Here is a 21689-nt window from a genome sequence, read left to right on the forward strand (position 1 = left end):
AGTCTCTAGAATTTACTCAGAATGGTGCCAAAAACAAAAAAATCCAGTGAGGGGCAGTTCTGTGAACGAAAATGCCTTGTTGATGAGAGACATCAACAGAGAATGCACAGACTGGTTGGAACTGACAAAGTCTACGGTAACTCAGATAACCGATCTGCACAATTGTGGTGAAGAATAGCATCTCAGAAAACTATTCTGAGATGCAGGTAGATGCTGTTTTGGCGGCACGAGGGGGACCTACACAATATTAGGCAGGTGGTCTTAATGTTGTGGCTGATCGGTGTATGTTTGTAGCAGATAATGTTATGTTTAGTGTATTAAATAAAAGATTTGTGATGCGACTTTTGACAGTTTCTCACCTATTAAAGTTTAAGGAGTTGGTAGATGGAAAAAACAATGGCCTGAAGTTAGTAATGTTTGTTATTCTCCATCTGGTTCGCTCATTTCACTAGTTTTTACATTGCTTCTAATGTAGACTGGAACCACAAAACAGTCCAGAGGGACCCAGTGGCTGGTCAGGAAAACTGTGGATACCCAAAAATAATCAATAAAAATCTCAGTTTTTTCATGGCTTTTTATTATTTGGTCCAATTATGTACATTGTACTATATTTCATAGGTCCAAATTAGGGAAGGTACTAACTTTATTGTTTCTACTGATGCGTCTCTCAGGGCGCACTCTAGGCTGCTTGGTTTGGATCAGCTCTTCTGGTGTGTTACCCAGTGGGGGCAGTAGTCTTTTCTTACTGTTTCTGGTTTCAGGCAGCCAATGAGGTGGCAGCTCAAATGGCCCAAATCCGAACTGCATGGCATCCTCAGGGTCTGTGGCTGTAGCAGGGGCAACCTGCGAAGAGGAGTAGGCACAAGTCTGAATAGGGGAATGTTTTGGTAACGTTAAGACCTCTTCTTTTTCCCCATCCACAAACTGCTGTTGACGCAACTCTCCTGCCACCCTTCCTGTCCTTCCAGTTCCACCCTGTCCTTCATCTTTGGCCTGGAGGTTGGCAGAGGCCACTGAGGAAATTTCATTCTCATAATCTTCATCCTCATTTGGTCTGAAGATCTGCTGTTGGCCGATATTGAACATCTCCAGAAGCTGACTTCCAGAGCGAGCCACCGTCTCAACCCCCAGTGCAGCAACTTCAGCCAGCCCTCCAGTGCTGACCATGTTCCTTCTACTATAGCGACGGTGCAGACGTGCTAGCATATCAAGAAGGCAACGGCGCACAGAGCGGTTTACTGTGAGTAGAAACAGTGGATTGGTGAGAAGAGAGACCTTTGGTAACCACACGGCAGTCAGTTGTAACCATGATGAGGCTTTTGCCGCCCCTGCCATTGCACGATATACCACCAGAACAGCGTAGGGGGTGCTACAGAGTGCAAAGACTAGGACGATGGACAACAGGGTGGCATGGAGTTCAGCCTCCCGTTGAGACACATATGGGATAGATGTGCTGTTCTGAGGGGTGCGCAAGGCCGCAATGATTACTTTCTTCTTTTGGCTTGAGCTTAGTGCACGCCGAATTAACGCCATGGCAAGAAACACCACTGCTAGTGGTAAAATAAGTGTGGTGATGTTGTAAGTGACCATGTAAACCATATATCCTAGTGATTGGCCATCAGAACAAGAAGAGGTGGCATAGATATCAGTCACATTGCTAACAGCAAATACAGGGACACTGGCCACCACTGCATGCACCCAGATGTAGATGACCAGGTCTCTGGATTTGGCATCTGATATCTTTCTCTCCAATGGATACAACACAGAGTAGTACCTGGAAATGAATGAGAGGGAAGGCATTGCTGTTAGCATGTATACTTCATCTGATTCAGTTTAGGCCATTTTCAGACCTGTGGCTAAAATAGTTACAATGTTTCACTTGCAATTGAATTTGTACTCTGGGACTATTTACACTTGACCACTTCATGCGTTTTTATTGATCAGATTGCTATCCGACTGGAAAAAGCTCATTCCATTTACACGCCAAACAGATATAAATCTGATCTTCAATTCCTGCACAATATGCAAATAAATTAGTTCACTTCCATGATAATGCTAATTCCAGGATGTATATTTACAGATGTGCTTTATTATATGATTCCAAGTGAATTTGCCACGCGGGCATGTGTCTGTGTATTGCTGTGCAATGTTTTTCCCCTCGGGGCTTCTTGTAGGTAGACGTGTCATGAGCGTCATCAGCAATCTGCATCAAATATATTAGGAAAAAAGTTCTGTCTCTCCTACAACATGCATTCTTTCTTTGTTATAACTTACTGCGCGATGCAAGCCCTATGCAAATATTTGATGACGCTGTTGTGTTTTGCATTTTTCTTATGCTGACGTAGTGCAGGGTGGGGTAAAGTTTACATATGTGACTTGAACAGTCAGATGCATTTAGACTTTACCATTTTCATCTGGAATGCATTTCTCAGATCAGTAAAAACGCATGAAGTAGACAAGTGTAAACAGGCCCTCAGAAACGACCTCATCCAGATTATTTTGGTGTGGATCAGTGTGCGATTGCCATGTTCATATATGTCTAAACAAGTCAAAATAAGTAAGAAACCGCACCAGGTTCTGATACAAATGCTCCAAACGAGCCAGGTGTGAAAATGCATTTAATCAATACCAGAGTGAGAAATCTATAGTCATGTTATGTCATCACATTTATTCCAAAGCATCAGACAATACCTGTACTTTATATATAACCCCAAACATAAACCTAGATCTCCTGCAGAGTGCACACTAGTCAAGTCAAGTAAATTTTATTTGTATAGCAACTTTCACAACACACATTGTTTCAAAGCACACTAAGGGCAAAGGGTCAAATCAAAGGTGTTATTGATGGCATTCTGAGTATACAAGTGCCACCATTTACTTGATTCAGGTTTAGCTTGTTTGCCCTGTGTTCACAATTATATAACTCTTATATCTCCTTAGAGGACTTTATTTATAGCAATTTTAAATAATTGCTTTCTGTGTTAAAAGACAAATAGTTATATGTACAAGATATATATTGGTCCATAAATGAAAATTCAGAAGGCACAGAAAGAGATCATTTAAACCAACTTAAACCAAATAAACACCAGCAAACCACCTTGGGCAGTTTTGATGTTTTGTTTTTCCAGCAGAGATGGATTTGAGTATGTTAATGTTCCATTGCATAATGTGTGTCTGTATGGTTTGTGTGCATTTCTTTTTTTTTCTTCAGGTAAAACATTTAGGCTTTTAAGAAAGGCTTCATTGCTAAGCAAAATAAATTATTCAGTGAACTGATAAAAGATTTGGGCAGTGTGCGTTGCTATGGAAGCACTAGTCTGCAAAACAGCTGGTGCCCATGGGTTGAATTGAACTGAGCTTCTGAGCACACAGAGGATTTTCCAAATTTTCTTAAGTGATTATTTAACATATTATCCTAACAAAATATTTGAATTACTGATTATAGTGACCTCAAAGACAATTGTTGAGATGATTACTCTTCCGTAGGTAGTAAAAGATGTATAGAATTATGCTGCGTTTCATTCAACTTGGAAAGTTGGAATGAATAATTTTCTATTTTAAAATGTGCAATAGAACTGCACTTTAAGTTGGACATCCAACTTGAAAACCTCAACTTCGATTTGGCCGAGATGCAGGTGTGACGTCATGCAAACATTTTCCCAGGGCACCCAGGGAGATTTACACAGCTAATGATAAACATTCACTTTGATCAAAATAAAATACATTAAGGAGTCCCATCCAAGTTTCTACATTTGATGATCATAAAACTTGTTTAGCAAACACTAGCTCTTTTCATAACCATACACCTGTAGAACAAATGCTAGTAATGCATAAATGTATTGAACCTCCAAAATTTGCCTGCTAGAAGACATCTCTGTATACCTGCTATGCTTATGGGAGCATTGCAGTTTTGCTTCCTTACATCATCTTCCGAGCATGAGGCAATGGATTGCATTTATGGTTGGAGATCTGAGATATCAAAGACTGAATATAGGCCTACCACATCCAACTTTGAATTGGATGTAGCATTAAAGGGATTGTTCACCCAAAAATTTTAACTCTCTTATATTTTACTCACCCTCATGCCATCTAAGATATGTATTACTTTCTTTCTTCTGCTGAACACAAACAAAGATTTTTAGAAGAATATTTCAGTGATGTTGGTCCATAAAATGCAAGTGAATGTGATCAGGCCTTTGAAGCTACAAAAATGAGATAATGTCAGCATAAATATAATCCATATGACTCCAATGACTTAATCAATCGCTTGTGCAAAGCACTAGATGGCACTATAGGAAGTGTAATCAAGCTTGAAATCATGATCGTCAAGGAAACTGCTGTCAAGGTGTATAGTGAAACAGGTTATATTTTAAGATATATTTTGGTCTGTTCTCACCAAAAACCAACTGGATCGCTTCAGAAGACAATGATTAAACCATTGGGGTCTGATGGATTATGTTTTTTTTACATTATCTCCATTTACCTTGTTTTACCAACATAAAGAGGCACTAAATCACTTTACCTCATTAGTGGAAGGACCTTCCTAACTCCATCTGTGAAGCAGACTCTGTCTACAAAAATGGCTAAAGACACATATTTTCCATGAGCACTTGACCATATACTCATAAAACAAATATTATACAATTATTTATATTATTCTTATTGCACTATAATCTGTCTTGGATGGTATTTTTCTGATGCATTTAAAAAATTTTAATGCATCACTTTTCATACCACTGTCTCCTTAAGATGTGTTATTATTCCTCTTTTGTAAGTGGCTTTGGATAAAAGCGTCTAACAAATGAATAACTGTAATGTAAAATGTAAATGTTAAACCACTGGAGTCTGATGGATAATATTTATGCTGACTTTATCTCCTTTTTGGAGCTTTAAAGGCCTAATCACCATTAACTTGCATTGTATGAACCTACAGAGCTGAAATATTCTTCCAAAAAAAACATTTGGTGTTCTGAAAAAAAAGTCACATATCTGGGATGATATGAGGGTGAGTAAATGGGGTCACCCATTTTTGGGTGAACTAACACTTTAAAGGTGATGTGTGTAATTTCTGAGCCTCTAGTAGCCAAATGGAATTGCAAAAATAAACACTGCTTTGAGTTTAACAAATTTCAAATTTTCCATTAGACAGACGATAGTCCCACCCAAAAATATGCCATTAGTTGAGCCAGTGTCGCTGTGTGCGGCTGGGTGGGAATCTCAAACAAACAGAGCAATGTTTTGACTGTACCATGGGGAAATGGAACCACAAATTACTTCCTTATACTGTATAGTTGTCTAAGCATATTAAGCTGAAATTGGAAAACAAACTACATGTCACCTTTAATTAGAAAGACATAGTGTATATGTGTCCACTCACCTGTCCAGGGCGATGACAGCAAAGCTAAGCACAGTGACAGAGCAGAAAAGCCTGTGTAAGAACTTGATGGCCTTGCACAGCAGGAGTGTGTGGAACCATAGGCAACACAGAGGACTGGCACTCAGAGCTATGTCAAAGGGCACACACACCAGCCCAGCACATATGCCAGAACAGGCCAGGTTCTTGATGAAAAGATTTGTGACAGACTTGAAGACGTTGGTGTAACAGGTGCACCATAGAACTGCAGCATTTCCTGGGGGCAAGAAGAGGAGAGAAAGTTGAAGGTTCCCGAGCACAGTTCAGGCATCTAAATAGACACAACTGAATGCGTTTAAAAAGTGGGACAGCCATGAATAGCCTCCATCTCATTGTTTAAAACTGTTCCCATGGCAATGGGGTACCTGAGAGCTGCAAGCTAATATACGTAATGGGGGAAAGCATGGAAAAAGCAATGGTTTCTTTGTGACTCCTTTTTGCAATAGCAGTACAAAGACATTGTCAATCTCATGTTATTGTGAACTACACACAAGCTTCCACACCAAATGTTATGAAGATTTGAGGAATTAGTAAAATAATAGAAACACTAAGAACAGGCACAAAGAAGCAAAGTCTGCTGGGTATTTGGGCAGTTGACATGAAATATTCAGTATTTTTTTTTTTTTTTTGTTTCAATACAAGCTACACTCGTTATTTAAAATAGAATACTATTTAAAATAGAATGTTAATAATCCTTTTCTAATTATTATGCATGCTATTTTTATAAGCTACATGTAATATTTGTACTTTCATTTGTAATATTTGAAACACTAATTTATCACAACATAAGACCATTAAAAGGAATCTTCCAGGTTTAAAACAATTTAAACTCAATTGACAACATTTATGGCATAATTTTGATTACCACTAAAAATTATTTAAACTCAGATAAAAAAAAAGAAAAAAAGAAAATAGCATTCACAGTAACTTGTAGGCACTTACAAAGGACGTCAATGGGGCCAGTCCATAAACATCAAAATACATGCCATTTTAACTGTAGCGTATAGTGATATAACTTAAAGGTGCTGTAAGTGATTTTTATTTTTCATCAAAAGCTATGCACATTTTTTTCCTCCTCACTGAAAATCAATGAAATAAGTTTCGTGAGAAATCTCACCAGTCTCTGTGACAGCCGTAGACTCAAACAACAAACAAAAATGTGTCCGTGTGCCCAGTGGTGTAATAGTGTCTGAAAAGTTGGGCATACTTTGCAAACCCACTTTATTTAAAATTGTATTAAATAAAACATGCACCCGGTCTCTAAGATTAATATGTAAAATTTGTAAGAAATATATTTTTTCATAAAAAAAAAAAAGAATATTGGCTGTTGTAATTACAGTACCACATGAAAATGTATATCAGGGAAAGTTTCTCACTGGCATGGTGTACAGTACACTACTAAGAACCATGGTATGGTAACGATGTTAAATATATATTTAAATTAATATGTGTCATTGATATTACTTTCATTAGGCTACTATGAAAATTGATAATACTTTAAAATACTCTAATTAATAAATTAATACATACATAAACACAATAAACTGTATTTTATAGCTAATACGAGTGTAGTATTTTTATATAATTAAGGGACACTGTTGTCCAGCATCTGCGAAGAGCATCAAAAATTAGCACTTGTGCAAAAACAGTTAATTGCATACATTAAATTTAAATGTATATATTTACGTTTAGCAGGGAAATAAATTTACAGTGCATATTATGTTTAATTATGTATTAGACGCTGGAAATGTCCCGCCCCTTACTGAAACGGAAAATATGATTGGTTAACAAATATTCAGCTTAGTCGGACTGTCTGTCTTGCCATTACCATCAGTTGTGCTCCCGCCTCCCACTGCATCACGTTAGTAGATTGAAAGTTCTGGGTCAAAAGCCAACTCGTTGTTCTGACGTCTAAAGGTATCATCACTTATTTTAGGTGGACATATGCAAAATCCTAAGAAAGATAGGTGGGCATATGGCGTACGCCTATGCCCTAGAGTCTACAAAACTGTGTGGGCCGCAGTGTTGAAGCCTGTCAATCATTTTGCATATTTTCATAGTGTTCATAGTAGTTGCAGCGAAATATTGTGGCTTAATGTTATTTTTATGGCATGTTTTTCATAACAGTTGTCAGTTGATGACACTATTTTGCTACTGTTGTGTTTGACAAATGTGAGATGACGGTGTTCTGCTAGGTGTCGTTCAAAACTGTGTCTTTGATGACGAGTTTTGGAAAGAGGGGGCGTGGCTTATTCAACAGTTTACCTTGGAAATTCCAGAACAGCAAAAATCGCTTACAGCACCTTTAAGTATTATACATGTTAACAAGATTTTAGTATGAAAAAAGTTTATTGTTATAGCTTTATACAGATACATATTAACACGTATAATGTACAGTTTACATCTTTTAAAATAGTATGTTCTTTAACGTTTATGGATTAGCCCTGTTTAAACTTCCATGCTCCTTGCTCTTTTTTTTAAACAAGGGACGAGTCTAAATCATTTTTTACTAATCTTTTCACAGGACCATAATCATACACTTTAAAAACGAAAATCTTGATGTTGATAAACAAAAGCTCATGTAATGCATCAACAAGGCCTACGCAATTACCTACATTTCTAATATATTGAGGTGTTTACTGTGTGGGTTTAGGCTCAGAAACAAATTTAGGAACAAAATTTCCAGGTCTTGAAAACTTCATAACTACTGGTTCAGTTGTTATCAAGTTATTTGTCAGAACAATCTGTCTCAGAGTAAGTGCAAAAAGAGACCTCGTTGCTGACAGACAAATCCATTTTGCTGGTATGTGGGACACTTCTCGGGTATTTCACAGTTACACCGCATTCGCAAACACATGGCAAGAGGTTGCATGTTCCATAAATGCTGTCCAAGTGTATGTCAGTTCAGTGCGCCATTGCCGGAGCTCCCACTGTTGTAAGTGATAAACATTTTCAGGGTAGTCTGACATTCCTATTTCTATACATATGCTCGGTCTAAATCATGTGGGAGAGCATGTATAACAGTTTTACTTGTGGGAAAATTAAACATGATATTCCAAGTGGAAAACTATGTAAGATGAATTTGCTTTGAAGAAATGTTGCACTGACATCATGGAATTCACAATGGTTCAAATCAAAATGGAGCCTGAGGTGTTCTCCTTAGAAGTTTATGTTAACGGAGCACTTAGGAGGGCACTTCCAGTACATCTGTGGCTAACAGTGGTATTTAGACTTCACTGGGGTTCCATTAGTGGAGTTTTACTCTAATGTTTGTTTTGCTGGTTTGATTAGTTAAGGCGCACCACTCATAATTTCAATAAAATGTCTGCCATTGCTTTGAGGTGTAGCTTTGTATTTGAGGTGTAGCTTTGAGGTGTAGCTGTATTGCTTTGATGGTTTGTTTTAGATTACAATAACTGCAAAAAATATGAATAGTCTTTCATTTTAATTTGTTTTGTTATGTTGATCATGTGAGTTAGTAAGATAATATGCACATATGTCTTTGACATTTTGCCTATATCTGGTTTGCTTTCACTCTCACTTGAGCTTTTTGACATGGATGTGCACGTTTTAGTGGTATTTTCCCTGTAACAAAGACCAGCTTATCCAGCCTGCAGTTCCCATGCTGGTCTAGACTGGTTTATGCTGGTTAGTGCCGGTTCGGTGCTGGTCTAGCTTGTATCCCTTGCAGGTGGACCAGCACCTAAAACACAATATATGATGGTGACCATCAGTTCTGGTCTTTTCAGCAGGGTTGTACTGAGATTAAATTAGTAGGGATGTTTGTACATGACATCATGTTCAGAGGTTGCACAAGAATAAAATCTATATGAGGTGTAAAAATTCCATCATGATCTATTTTTATCAATCATACTTGTTTTCATTTAATAAGTACTAGGGCTACTGTACATTCAGGGGTGTAGCAAGGGCCGTAACACACACTGACATTGAGGCGGGACATGACATGCGCACCCCCATATTCATAAAAGTGGTCTACTGTTATTGGGTTTTTCCTTGGTTGATATAAAATTATTACATTAGGTCTACCCCAATCCGGTATATGTGGTTACATCCTTAGGCAAAGCCACATTGGATAGTCCTCATGCTTGAGCCAGGTGAAACCAATGAGTTCTAAGGTAAAAGTTCTACCTGTCAATAAACCATTGCGCTAAAACAAATAACCTTTAGTAAACTGCTTTTACTAATTATTTTACAAGTCTTGCAGTTACAAATTCTGTGTTTTCCATTTTTAATTTTTATCATGTTTTATCAAATGACAGTTTAACAAATTAATACATATAATTTTAATCAAATGAAAATAAAATGAAAAAATTGCAGTTTTAAAACAGCTTCACAGTACAAATGAAAATATTAATGACAAAGATCTGATGGCACAAGGCTGCTATGAGTGAATCGCAGTCTGCTGATATTCAGTACACTTGCTTTTGTAATATTGTTTAAATCTAATTATTATTATTATTAGCTTTTATTTTGTTGGACCTTGGAGTTCCTCCTGTGTGTTTTGACAGCAGTTTTTAATTAGATCAGCTTATAACTGTTTAGGTTGTATTCCTAAAAGGTTTGCCTACAAATTGACGTCACGATTGAACAGCTCTATTCCAAATGAAATGCTGAAATACTCGCAAGCTGAAATATTACTGTAGAAGGAATTCAAAAAGTGCTCACAACTGATTAAACACTCAACACACCACATTGAGCATCATGCACAATCTGTGTGTGTGTATGTGAAGTACGATAGCGAGCACAGATTCAGACTGTATATAATTTATTTAAAGACATCTTTCTGCTGTTCAATGACATCACTTGGCCATATCAAGCTTTCAATTAGAGCTGCCAATTGGGCAGAGAAACTAAATACATATTTTTACCTTAATACATTTCTAAATTCAAAGTTTAAAGTCAGCTGATTTTTTAAATTGACATTATTTCCTTAGTCTACAAGAGGGTGCATTGAATACATCTAACCATACAGCACCATGTTGTATTATTGTAAAGAACATTCCTGACTGTTAAAAAAACATTCCATTTTAAACTAGTACATAAAAAGTTTTATTCGGTTCATATTCACACATTTTAAGAAAAAAATAAAACGAGGGGGGGGAACGCTTCAATAGCCAATTCTGTGTTAACATGGTGTTACACTTACACTGGTGCCACAGTATATACTACCACAGACTCAAACTTTATAATAACAGCAATCAGGGTTGGGGAGTAACGGAATACATGTAACGTGATTATGTATTTAAAATACAAAATATAAGTAACTGTATTTCACTACAGTTACAATTTAAATCATTGGGAATTAGAATACAGTTACATTCAAAAAGTATTTTGCATTGAAGTATTACTTTGCATTTTATTGTCATTTGTTTCATTTAATATTTAGTCCTTTCAGATGGAAAACATTTATACATATAAATGATGCGATCCCAAGTGTAACGGTTGTGGAAGTAGGAGAAGACAGACGAAGGTTTAGGATCCAAATGCAGTTATCTTTATTTATTAAACAAACACAAAGGAACACCCACGATGGGGAAACAAACATAAAACTAGAAAACACAGGAACTAGAAACACGGGAACACAGGTTTGGGAGGAACATCCAACCACATTCAAACAATCAAACAACGACTGACAGAGATTGAACAAACAGACAGGGTTTAAATACAAGAATCTGGGACAAAGGGGCCAAAGAACAAACAGAACACAAACTAGATGACAAGGTGATTAACAGAAACCAAAGGCAAATTAACAAGGGCAGGTGAAAACAATGAACAGTGAACACGAGGGCAAACAAGACTGTGGAGCTACAAAAGGGACAAAAGTGAAAACTAAGGAGTACAAAAGTGACAAAAATGGTAAACAAAAGGGCAACAGTGGAACAAGACAGGGTATACAGGTGAAACTCGAAAAATTAGAATATCGTGCAAAAGTTCATTAATTTCAGTTATTCAACTTAAAAGGTGAAACTAATATATTACATAGACTCATTACAAGCAAAGTAAGATATTTCAAGCCTTTATTTGATATAATTTTGATGATTATGGCTTACAGCTTATGAAAACCCCAAATTCAGAATCTCAGAAAATTTGAATATTGTGAAAAGGTTCAGTATTGTAGGCTCAAAGTGTCACACTCTAATCAGCTAAACACCTGCAAAGGGTTCCTGAGCCTTTAAATGGTCTCTCAGTCTGGTTCAGTTGAATTCACAATCATGGGGAAGACTGCTGACCTGACAGTTGTGCAGAAAACCATCATTGACACCCTCCACAAGGAGGGAAAGCCTCAAAGGTAATTGCAAAAGAAGTTGGATGTTCTCAAAGTGCTGTATCAAAGCACATTAATAGAAAGTTAAGTGAAAGGGAAAAGTGTGGAAGAAAAAGGTGCACAAGCAGCAGGGATGACCGTAGCCTGGAGAGGATTGTCAGGAAAAGGCCATTCAAATGTGTGGGGAGCTTCACAAGGAGTGGACTGAGGCTGGAGTTACTGCATCAAGAGCCACCACACACAGACGGGTCCTGGACATGGGCTTCAAATGTCAAACGTCTTACCTGGGCTAAAGAAAAAAGAACTGGTCTGTTGCTCAGTGGTCCAAAGTCCTCTTTTCTGATGAGAGAAAATTTTGCATCTCATTTGGAAACCAAGGTCCCAGAGTCTGGAGGAAGAATGGAGAGGCACACAATCCAAGATGCTTGAAGTCCAGTGTGAAGTTTCCACAGTCTGTGTTGGTTTGGGAGCCATGTCATCGGCTGGTGTTGGTCCACTGTGCTTTATTAAGTCCAGAGTCAACGCAGCCGTCTACCGGGACATTTTAGAGCACTTCATGCTTCCTTCAGCAGACAAGCTTTATGGAGATGCTGACTTCATTTTCCAGCAGGACTTGGCACCTGCCCACACTGCCAAAAGTACCAAAACCTGGTTCAATGACCATGGTATTACTGTGCTTGATTGGCCAGCAAACTCGCCTGACCTGAACCCCATAGAGAATCTATGGGGCATTGCCAAGAGAAAGATGAGAGACATGAGACCAAACAATGCAGAAGAGCTGAAGGCCGCTATTGAAGCATCTTGGTCTTCCATAACACCTCAGCAGTGCCACAGGCTGATAGCATCCATGCCACGCCGCATTGAGGCAGTAATTAATGCAAAAAGGGCCCAAACCAAGTACTGAGTACATATGCATGATTATACTTTTCAGAGGGCCGACATTTCTGTATTTAGAAGTCCAGGGGGGGCCACGAGGGGAAATGAGACAGTCCACGGGGGCACAAAGGGAGATGAGACAGTCCATGGGGGCACAACGGGCAATTAGGCAGTCCACGGGGGCACAAAGGGACAGGTTTAGATGGCCCGGGGGCTGGCCATAAGGCAAGGATAGGTTCAGGAGGCCTGGGAGCTGGCCACAGGGCAGGGACAGGTTCAGGAGGTCTGGAAGCTGACCTCAGGGCAAGGACGGGCTCAGGTGGCCTGTGAGCTGGCCACAGGGCAAGGATAGGTTCAGGAGGCCTAGGAGCTGGCCACAGGGCAGGGACAGGTTCAGGAGGCCTGGGAGTTGACCACGGGATGTGGGTAGGCTTGGGGGACCTGGGTGGTGGCTGCAGGATAGGGACCGGTGGAGCCACGTGAGGCGGAGCCATGGAGGACTTCGGATGCGGAGCCGTAGAAGACTTGGGAGGCGGCGCCGAAGGAGGCGTAGGCAGGACCGTGGGGGGCTTAGGAGGCGGAGCCGAGGGAGGCCCAGGATGCGGATCCAAGGAAGGTGGCGCCGTAGGAGGCTCTAGAGGCGGAGGCCCGGAAGGCTCAGGAGGTGGAGCCAATGGAGGTGGTGCCGTGGGAGGCTCTAGAGGCGGAGGCCTGGAAGGCTCAGGAGGTGGAGCCAATGGAGGTGGCGCCGTGGGAGGCTTTAGGGGCGAGGACCTGGAAGGTTCTGGAGTCTCTGGGGGCAGAGTCAGAGCCCTAGAAGGCCCGAGAGGCTTGAGAGGCCGAGCCCCAGCAGGCTCGAGAGACTTGAGAGGTGGAGCCCTAGAAGGCTCGAGAGGCTTGAGAGGTGGAGCTCTGGGAAGCTCGAGAGGCTTGAGAGGCGGAGCCCTGGAAGGCCCGAGAGGCTTGAGAGGCAGAGCCCTAGGAGGCTCGGGAGGAGGAGCTCCGGAAAGCCCGGGAGATGGAGCCCTGGAAGACTCGAGAGGAGGAGCCCGGGGAAGCTCGGGAGGAGCCCTGGAAGACTCGGTAGGTGGAGCTCTGGAAAGCTCGGGAGGCGGAGCTCTGGAAAGCTCGGGAGGCTCGAAAGGTGGAGCTCTGGAAAGCTCAGGAGGCGGAGCTCTGGAAAGCTCGAGAGGAGCCCTGGAAGACTCAGTAGGCGGAGCTCTGGAAAGCTCGGAAGGCGGAGCTCTAGAAAGCTCGGGAGGCTCGGAAGGCGGAGCTCTGGAAAGCTCGGGAGGCGGAGCTCTGGAAAGCTCAGGAGGCTCGGGAGGCGGAGCTCTGGAAAGCTCGGAAGGCGGAGCTCTGGAAAGCTCAGGAAGCTCGGAAGGCAGAGCTCTGGAAAGCTCAGGAAGCTCGGAAGGCAGAGCTCTGGAAAGCTCAGGAAGCTCGGAAGGCAGAGCTCTGGAAAGCTCGGAAGGAGGAGCCCTGGGAGGCTCGAGGGGTGCTGGCTCTTGGACGGTCATGGCTACTGGTGCTGGCTCTTGGACTAGCATGGCTGCTGGCACTGGCTCTTGGACGGTCGAGGCGACAGGCGCCGGCTCTTGGACGGTCGAGGCGACAGGCGCCGGCTCAGGGACGGTCGAGGCGACAGGCGCCGGCTCAGGGACGGTCGAGGCGACAGGCGCCGGCTCAGGGACGGTCGAGGCGACAGGCGCCGGCTCAGGGACGGTCGAGGCGACAGGCGCCGGCTCAGGGACGGTCGAGGCGACAGGCGCCGGCTGGGTGACCGTGGTATGCGCTGGCTTGGGCTCGCTGACCGGGGCTGACGAGGGCTCTGGCTCGCTGACCGGGGCAGGCGTGGGCTCAGGCTCGCAGACCGGGGCAGGCGTGGGCTCAGGCTCGCAGACCGGGGCAGGCGTGGGCTCAGGCTCGCAGACCGGGGCAGGCGTGGACCGGAAGGCGGACGCCTGTCTTCTCCTCCTCCTTCGAGCGGACGAAGTTGGACGTGCTGGCTCGTTGACAGCGACAGGCGTGGGGGTTTGCTCTCTGACCGGAGGGGCTGGCGTGACAGGAAGCGCTAGGGACGACTGGAGAGTCACCGCCATGTGTGGAGAGGTAGGGTCCTCCTCAACGATGCCCACGGTGAACAGTGAGCCACAGACCAGCAACGTTGCCTCCAGGAAGTCGCGGAGAGTCCAGCCGCGCGTTGCCTGTGGCAACCGCTCCTTCAGTGAAGCGTTTAAATTGCCCCTGAAGAAGACCACCAAGGCTGAGTCCGGGAAGTCTGAGATCTTTGCCAGGTTCAGGAAGTCGCGGATGTGGTCTTCTATAGGGCGGTCTTCTTGCTTTAAGCAGAGCAGGTGGTAGTTAGCTCGCTGAACCGCTGGATCCATTGTTAGGTCAGTCGTTCTGTAACGGTTGTGGAAGTAGGAGAAGGCAGACGAAGGTTGAGGATCCAAATACAGTTATCTTTATTTATTAAACAAACACAAAGGAACACCCACAATGGGGAAACAAACATAAAACTAGAAAACACAGGAACTAGAAACACGGGAACACAGGCTTGGGAGGAACATCCAACAACATTCAAACAATCAAACAACGAATGACAGAGACTGAACAAACAGACAGGGTTTAAATACAAGAATCTGGGACAAAGGGGCCAATGAACAAACAGAACACAAACTAGATGACAAGGTGATTAACAGAAACCAAGGCAAATTAACAAGGGCAGATGAAAACAATGAACAGTGAGCATGAGGGAAAACAAGACTGTGGAGCTACAAAAGGGACAAAAGTGAAAACTAAGGAGTACAAAAGTGACAAAAATGGTAAACAAAAGGGCAACAGTGGAACAAGACAGGGTATACATAACACCAAGTGCATTTGAACAGCGGTGAAACACTTTCTTATGATGTGTTACATTCATACAAGCACAAGAAATAGAAACAAACCTTGTGTAAATTGTCAGCTTTACGCTAAGCTAAAATGCCATTTCTAGCCATTTTACATGTACGTTACCAGGCACAATCATATTTTTTTATCAGGACACTTTACGTTAAGATCAAAATTTCTTTTTTTCTAGTAAGACCTTTGATATTAGGTCAAATATCATATTCTTCATAATAATTTTTGTATTGTTTTCCTGTAAAAATATCTAAAAAATAAATTAGATTGATCTTGTTTTAGAAACAACACTGCATAAGATATTTGCTATAAAGGCAGACGAAGGAAGATGAGGGGTGAGGATCTAAGTGCGGTTTTATTGAAACAATGATGAAGACAAACAAGACTGGAACAAATAAAACGTCCACGATGGGAAAACAAAACAAAAACACAAAAAGACATCCAAGAAGAACACAGGCTGGGGAAACATCCACGGAGGGCAAAGATAACATTGAGACATCTACATTCAATGATCGACAAGGAATAGAGAAACAACAGGGTTTAAATACACAGGGGTAATGAGGACTTTACGACATACAGGTGAGAACAATGACTGAGTGCTGGCAGTGATGAGGGCAAGGAACTATGGGAAGTGTAGTTTGTGACAATGACTAGTGAAACACAGGGCAGACAACAAGGGAATCGTTACAATATTTAGGTTTTTCAGAGAATGTATTTTTAACATGTGTATTTTGTCTTACTGTACTGGCAGATTTTTTATAGTCAAAACAAGTGAAAAAAAAAATCAACCAGTGCTGAAGAAGTAATCCAAAGTATTTAGAATACGTTACTGACCTTGAGTAATCTAATGGAATGAGTTACAAATTATATTTTACAGCATGTATTATCTAATCTTTATTTGAATACATTACAAAAGTAACCCTCCCAACCCTGACAGTGATATACCACAGTGTTTTTCATTAATTACAGCTGTATGTAGGATAGAATTATTCCCAGATAGTAGTGATATTCAGCTGAACTCGGTGGTAAAGCAGCTTATGATACCTGGTCAGTGGCTGTTCAAATAGACAGAACGCGAGGATCTCGAGACCCACATTTCCAACTTGAACTCTTTTACAGTCAAACCCATTGCTTAATCTGAGAAATGCTGATAAGAGAGCAAGACGCAACGGCTAAAGACCTCAACATACTGTAAGGGGCTTGCGACCATCCAGTTTACCATTTGTTTTTCTATATTAACGTGCTAGACGAACGTCTTTGTTTCACTTTGTTCTTGTTTATTCAGCATCTTGTGCAGGAGCAATGTTTTTTTAGATGCTGTGTCAAGTTAAAAAGAACTTTAAAACACGTCTCAAGACGTCTGGTTTCTGTTAAACTGTATTTTGTTGTGCTTCATCTAGCCTTTATTAGCAAAAGATTACAATCGGTCTGAAGTCATCGCCAGTGCTTGACACATATACAAAATTCCAATGTGCAGTTTTTAGCATTCGAATGGACGTATTTTTCTTAAATTCGACGAAATTTTAATTTGACAGCCCTAATTTGAATTTGATTAATTGTAGAATTGTCAAAAATGTCACATCCCATTAAATTTTGCTAAAAGCACTATACTGGAGTATAGTACAACAATTAGCAACGAGATGATATCGTATTTCTTACAAATTTTAGTACCATGATATTTCGTTAGTACCAGTATTACACGCAACTTTAAAGCGCATACATACAGTACATGCACAAGTTTAATAAACTTTTTCTAGTGATTCTGATATCAACATAGTGTCACAGATAAGAAGCATACACATCTCTGAAGCTCAGTTACATGTTTGTTATTTTTAGTTTCTTTTTTTATTATTGCAACATGATTGCATGGGAATTTGTCAAGTAGATTCCGAAAGTTCATGTACCCTGAAATCAACCCCATACTGCTTTACTGAATTGTTCAACTCATTACCTTTCCTTATGGCAATTTGATAAGCACAGACCGATTTTAGCTAAAGAACTTTCAACCTCCTGTTACTGAATTCACATGTGTCAGTCAGCTTGCTAACTGAATTCCAAAATTAAAAACCCAATGCCACTGCCAGAGTGTCTAAAACTTTCCCAACTTTTCTGAAACTTCTGACCGAGCTTTAATTCAGTGCAAAAACAGATTAACAGATTTATACCACTACATGTTCTGCAGGCTAATTAGTCATATGATGGCTCAGTCGGTTGATTCTTAGGAAAATTCCCTGCCACTGACGTAGTTCAGAGAAAACAAGCAACACAAAAGGATATTATAATATAGTTAATACAAAAATCTCAACGTGTTTAATGCTATTTAAGCTCTTAAACTACCCAATTTTCTGTTAATCTGGCATTCACTTCCATTGGTATAGGGGATGCCATGAATGCACATATTTAAGACAAGATTGTCTTACATTTACATTTATGCATTTGGCAGACGCTTTTATCCAAAGCAACTTACAGAGCCCTTATTACAGGGACAATCCCCCCGGAGCAACCTGGAGTTAAGTGCCTTGCTCAAGGACACAATGGTGGTGGCTGTGGGGCTCAAACCAATGTCCTTCTGATAACCAGATTACCAGTTATGTGCTTAAACCACTACACCACCACCACTCCAGTCTTCAGTACTGTTTCACAGTACCTACTGTGTAAGGCATAATTTTTGTTAGAGTGAGTGACTGTCATGCAGTAAAGAGACTCCTTAGCAACATAGCATGTGACATCATACTGATCGACAAACATTACGCATCTCTGTAACATGAATGACGTGACAGCAACATTTCAGTTCGATGAACCTGACTTGACATGCAGTCATCATAACACATTTTCTTGGAAACATCACTAATCATTTGATTTGTGCTATTTTCGAATACAATTGATTTTTTGTTTTCAGTGAAGTCAAGCTGTTTTTAAAAAGTGTCAACACCATATACTCTCACTGAACACTTTATTAGGAACACTATGGTCCTAATAAAGTGCCTGATGTGGTCTTCTGCTGTTGTAGCTCATCTGGCTCAAGGATCGATGTGATATGCATTCTGAGATGCAATTCTGCTCACTACAATTGTACAGAGTGGTTATCTGAGTTACCGTAGCCTTTCTGTTAGACTGAACCAGTCTGGCCATTCTCCGTTGACCTCTCTCATCAATGAGGCGTTTCTGTCCACAGAATTGACACTCACTGGATGCTTTCGAAGTCACCGAGATCAAATTTTTTTCACCATTCTGATGGTTGATGTGAGCATTAACTAATGATTGTGTGCATTGCACTACTGCCACGCAGTTGGCTGATTAGATAATCACGTCTATAAGAAGCTGTTCCTAATAAAGTGCTCAGTAAGTGTAAATTGTCAACAAAACTATTTAAATTACAGCATCAGCTGTCCTGTTGAATACTGTGAATTTAGGGCTGTAGCTAACAGGTTGAAAGGTGATAACGATTCTAAGGGCCAACCAGTCCAGTGTGGCCCAGAACAAATTTTAAACTGTATTTTTTCATATGAAAGGCGCCAAGACCAATATAAGTCAGGGGGCCCAGAATTCCTTGCTACGGCCCTGGTTGTCATACTGCAAAAATATCTATATAGATTGTGAAAGGAAATTATTTGCTATACAACACATGTGCATCATTTAATGCTCTATAACATTTTCTGATCTATCAGATGATCTGAGCGTACACTGTAACATCTGGTGATTTATCAGTGCAAATATGATTGTTTTATTAAATTTTTCCACACCCCAGCATAAGCCATTTGTGAGCAAAGAGTAAACTATAAACAAAGGATATTCGTTCACATGCACAATGGAATTTATTATCCATTTATAATAGGCCAATATTTGACTATGCAGTTTGTCACATGAGTTAGTTGATAGTTTGAAAAAAAAACTAATCTATTAAGAGATAAACCAATACAGTTCCCAAATATTTTCATTCTTACTTACCCAAAAGGGAACCGATTAGGATGAAAACTTGAATGGTGGTGGTGAAATATCTGTATGCTCTCTCGTGTGCGTGGAGAATCTCGTCCAGTCGTGTCACCTCTTTATCCTGAATATCGCCCCACAGACCCATTAGAGACGACGCATTTAGGAAACCCAGGTTTGAGGCGTTCAAATTTGTGGTTCCGTTTTGAGACCAGCTCTCCCCGTATTCCGCCTCCATCATCATTCATTTCGAAGACACCACTATAATTCTTCTGCTCAGTGTACGTTATTGGTGAATGAAGCGCGAGTGTTAAGATGTTGTGTCCATCATGATTAACGCGCGAATCCCTCGAGTTTTCTCCAGTTACTCAAAACGATTGAAAGCGTGCAACGTTTGCATTGGAGACCGTAGAAAAACGTTGCTCGAAGATCTTTCCAGCGCATAATATGTCAAAAGGTGACATGTTTCAGCTTTTGTAAAAATAATAATGATAATAATAAATAGCCTATATCACGCTGTTATCTTGTCTCTAAACATATGGCTTTCCGTCGTGTAGTACACAAAAAGCATATTTTCGTTTTCACGGCACATTTCACATTGACATTAACGTAATTGAGCGACATTCATGCGCCACATTATTCAACTTCAGTTCAGTACTGTGGAACAAACCGTGTATTAACGAACATGATGTAAAATAATACTGCTTAAAGCAACATTTAACGAGCATTGGGTTCCAAAATATATGCAAATAATTACGCCTAGACAGTGAATGATAAGCCATACAGAATATCACAGAGAAATGACTAACATACCCGTATGAGACCGTTTTCTGTGAATGATCCTAAACAGAATCGCTCAAATTGTTTGTCATAAGAAAAAAAAAACGAGATTTTGGTAAAGGTGTATCACGCCAATTATCGTGTCAGTGTGTGAGGCGACCTCGGGATCCTGACCGGTTCTTTAGTGGCAATAGCGCTTTCCATTTCTTCAAATGAACGGTGGGCGCAAATAATAAAACGTCACACGTCGTCTTCGAGAGGACCGTGAGAATTTGGACTGAGCCTGTATTTGGCGAGCTACTGCTGTAAACACGCGCTTTGGGTTGAACGACTTTACGCGAATAAAGGCATGTTTGTTCAGGTATTAAAAGAATCCACGTAACAAAAACGTGCGTGCATTTAGTCTATGTTCTGCTTTTGTTTTCTTGTTTCTCACCAAGAAGGCTGGTGTTCCTTGTGGTTAGGGGAAAAATGTAGGCAACCCATGAGGAATCTCTAAAGCCTGCATGAAATGCACAGCTACATTGTGAGCACACCAAACTAATGCATGATTGTTCATTCATTCATTTATTCATTCATTCATTCATTCATTCATTTATTTATTTATTTATTTATTTATTCATTCATAGTTTCTACTGCTTCAAGTGTGCTGTTTAAAGCTTAAACCTCGTATAAGTTATTCATCTGAATTATTATTGAACAAAATGTTACCCAGACATGTATAAACTGAAAACAGTTAAAGCAAAAAAGTGACGTCAAGTCACAGGACAGTACAGTAGAGTGCAACAGGGCTTAAGGAAAATGTGCCTTTTTTCTAGTCACTGATGGTATCAAGATCGAGACATTTCTTTCTTTTTTTTTTTTTTTTTTGATTTTTGTTTTTTGATGGAGCAACATAATTTCATGCAAAAAAAAAAAAAAAGAAAAAGAAAAAAAAAAGTATTGTTCATTTTAACCCAGCAAATTGGTTATTTATTCAACCCAAATGCTGGTTAATCTTTACATGAATGCTGGGTTAATTTGATCTCATAAGTGGGTTATCATTTTCAGATTGTTTTATCCTTCAAAAAAATATTGTAAAATAAACCACACCATAAACAAATGTGTTAACATGGCAATAAGAACTTTTAAACTATTTTACAAATGTTTTAATAGACAGCACGTAGATTAAAATAACATTTATAAATAATGTTAATACACTAGCCATTAAAAACATTAAACACTCATTGTATTGTTAAAAGGAGAGTTCACCCAAAAATGAAAAATCTCTCATTTACTCACTCATATGTATGCCTTTCTTCTGCTTTTAAAATTATTTGTTTTTGTTCAGAATATCTAATCTCTGTTTAGTCCATTCTATGCAAGTGAATAGTGGCCAGAACTTTGAAGTTCCAAAAAGTACATAAGGGCAGCATAAAAGTAATCCATAAGACTCAAGTGGTTAAATCCATGTCTTCAAAAGTGATACGATAGTTCTGGGTGAGAAACAGATAAATATGT

The 21689-nt window shown here is 40.3% G+C and overlaps 1 protein-coding gene across 1 annotated transcript; it reads right to left on the reverse strand.

Moving 5' to 3' along the window:
- Positions 1 to 576: 576 nt before the first annotated feature.
- On the reverse strand, positions 577 to 20506 carry LOC127622325 (G-protein coupled receptor 176-like). The gene is made up of 3 exons (XM_052096398.1): positions 19428 to 20506; positions 5378 to 5630; positions 577 to 1774 (listed from the first exon to the last, which is right to left on the reverse strand). Exons 1-3 carry the CDS (start codon positions 19651 to 19653, stop codon positions 613 to 615), a joined length of 1641 nt encoding a protein of 546 aa, XP_051952358.1. The 5' UTR covers positions 19654 to 20506; the 3' UTR covers positions 577 to 612.
- Positions 20507 to 21689: the final 1183 nt, after the last annotated feature.

Source organism: Xyrauchen texanus, chromosome 28 (assembly GCF_025860055.1).
Source record: "Xyrauchen texanus isolate HMW12.3.18 chromosome 28, RBS_HiC_50CHRs, whole genome shotgun sequence".
Classification (NCBI taxonomy): domain Eukaryota; kingdom Metazoa; phylum Chordata; class Actinopteri; order Cypriniformes; family Catostomidae; genus Xyrauchen; species Xyrauchen texanus.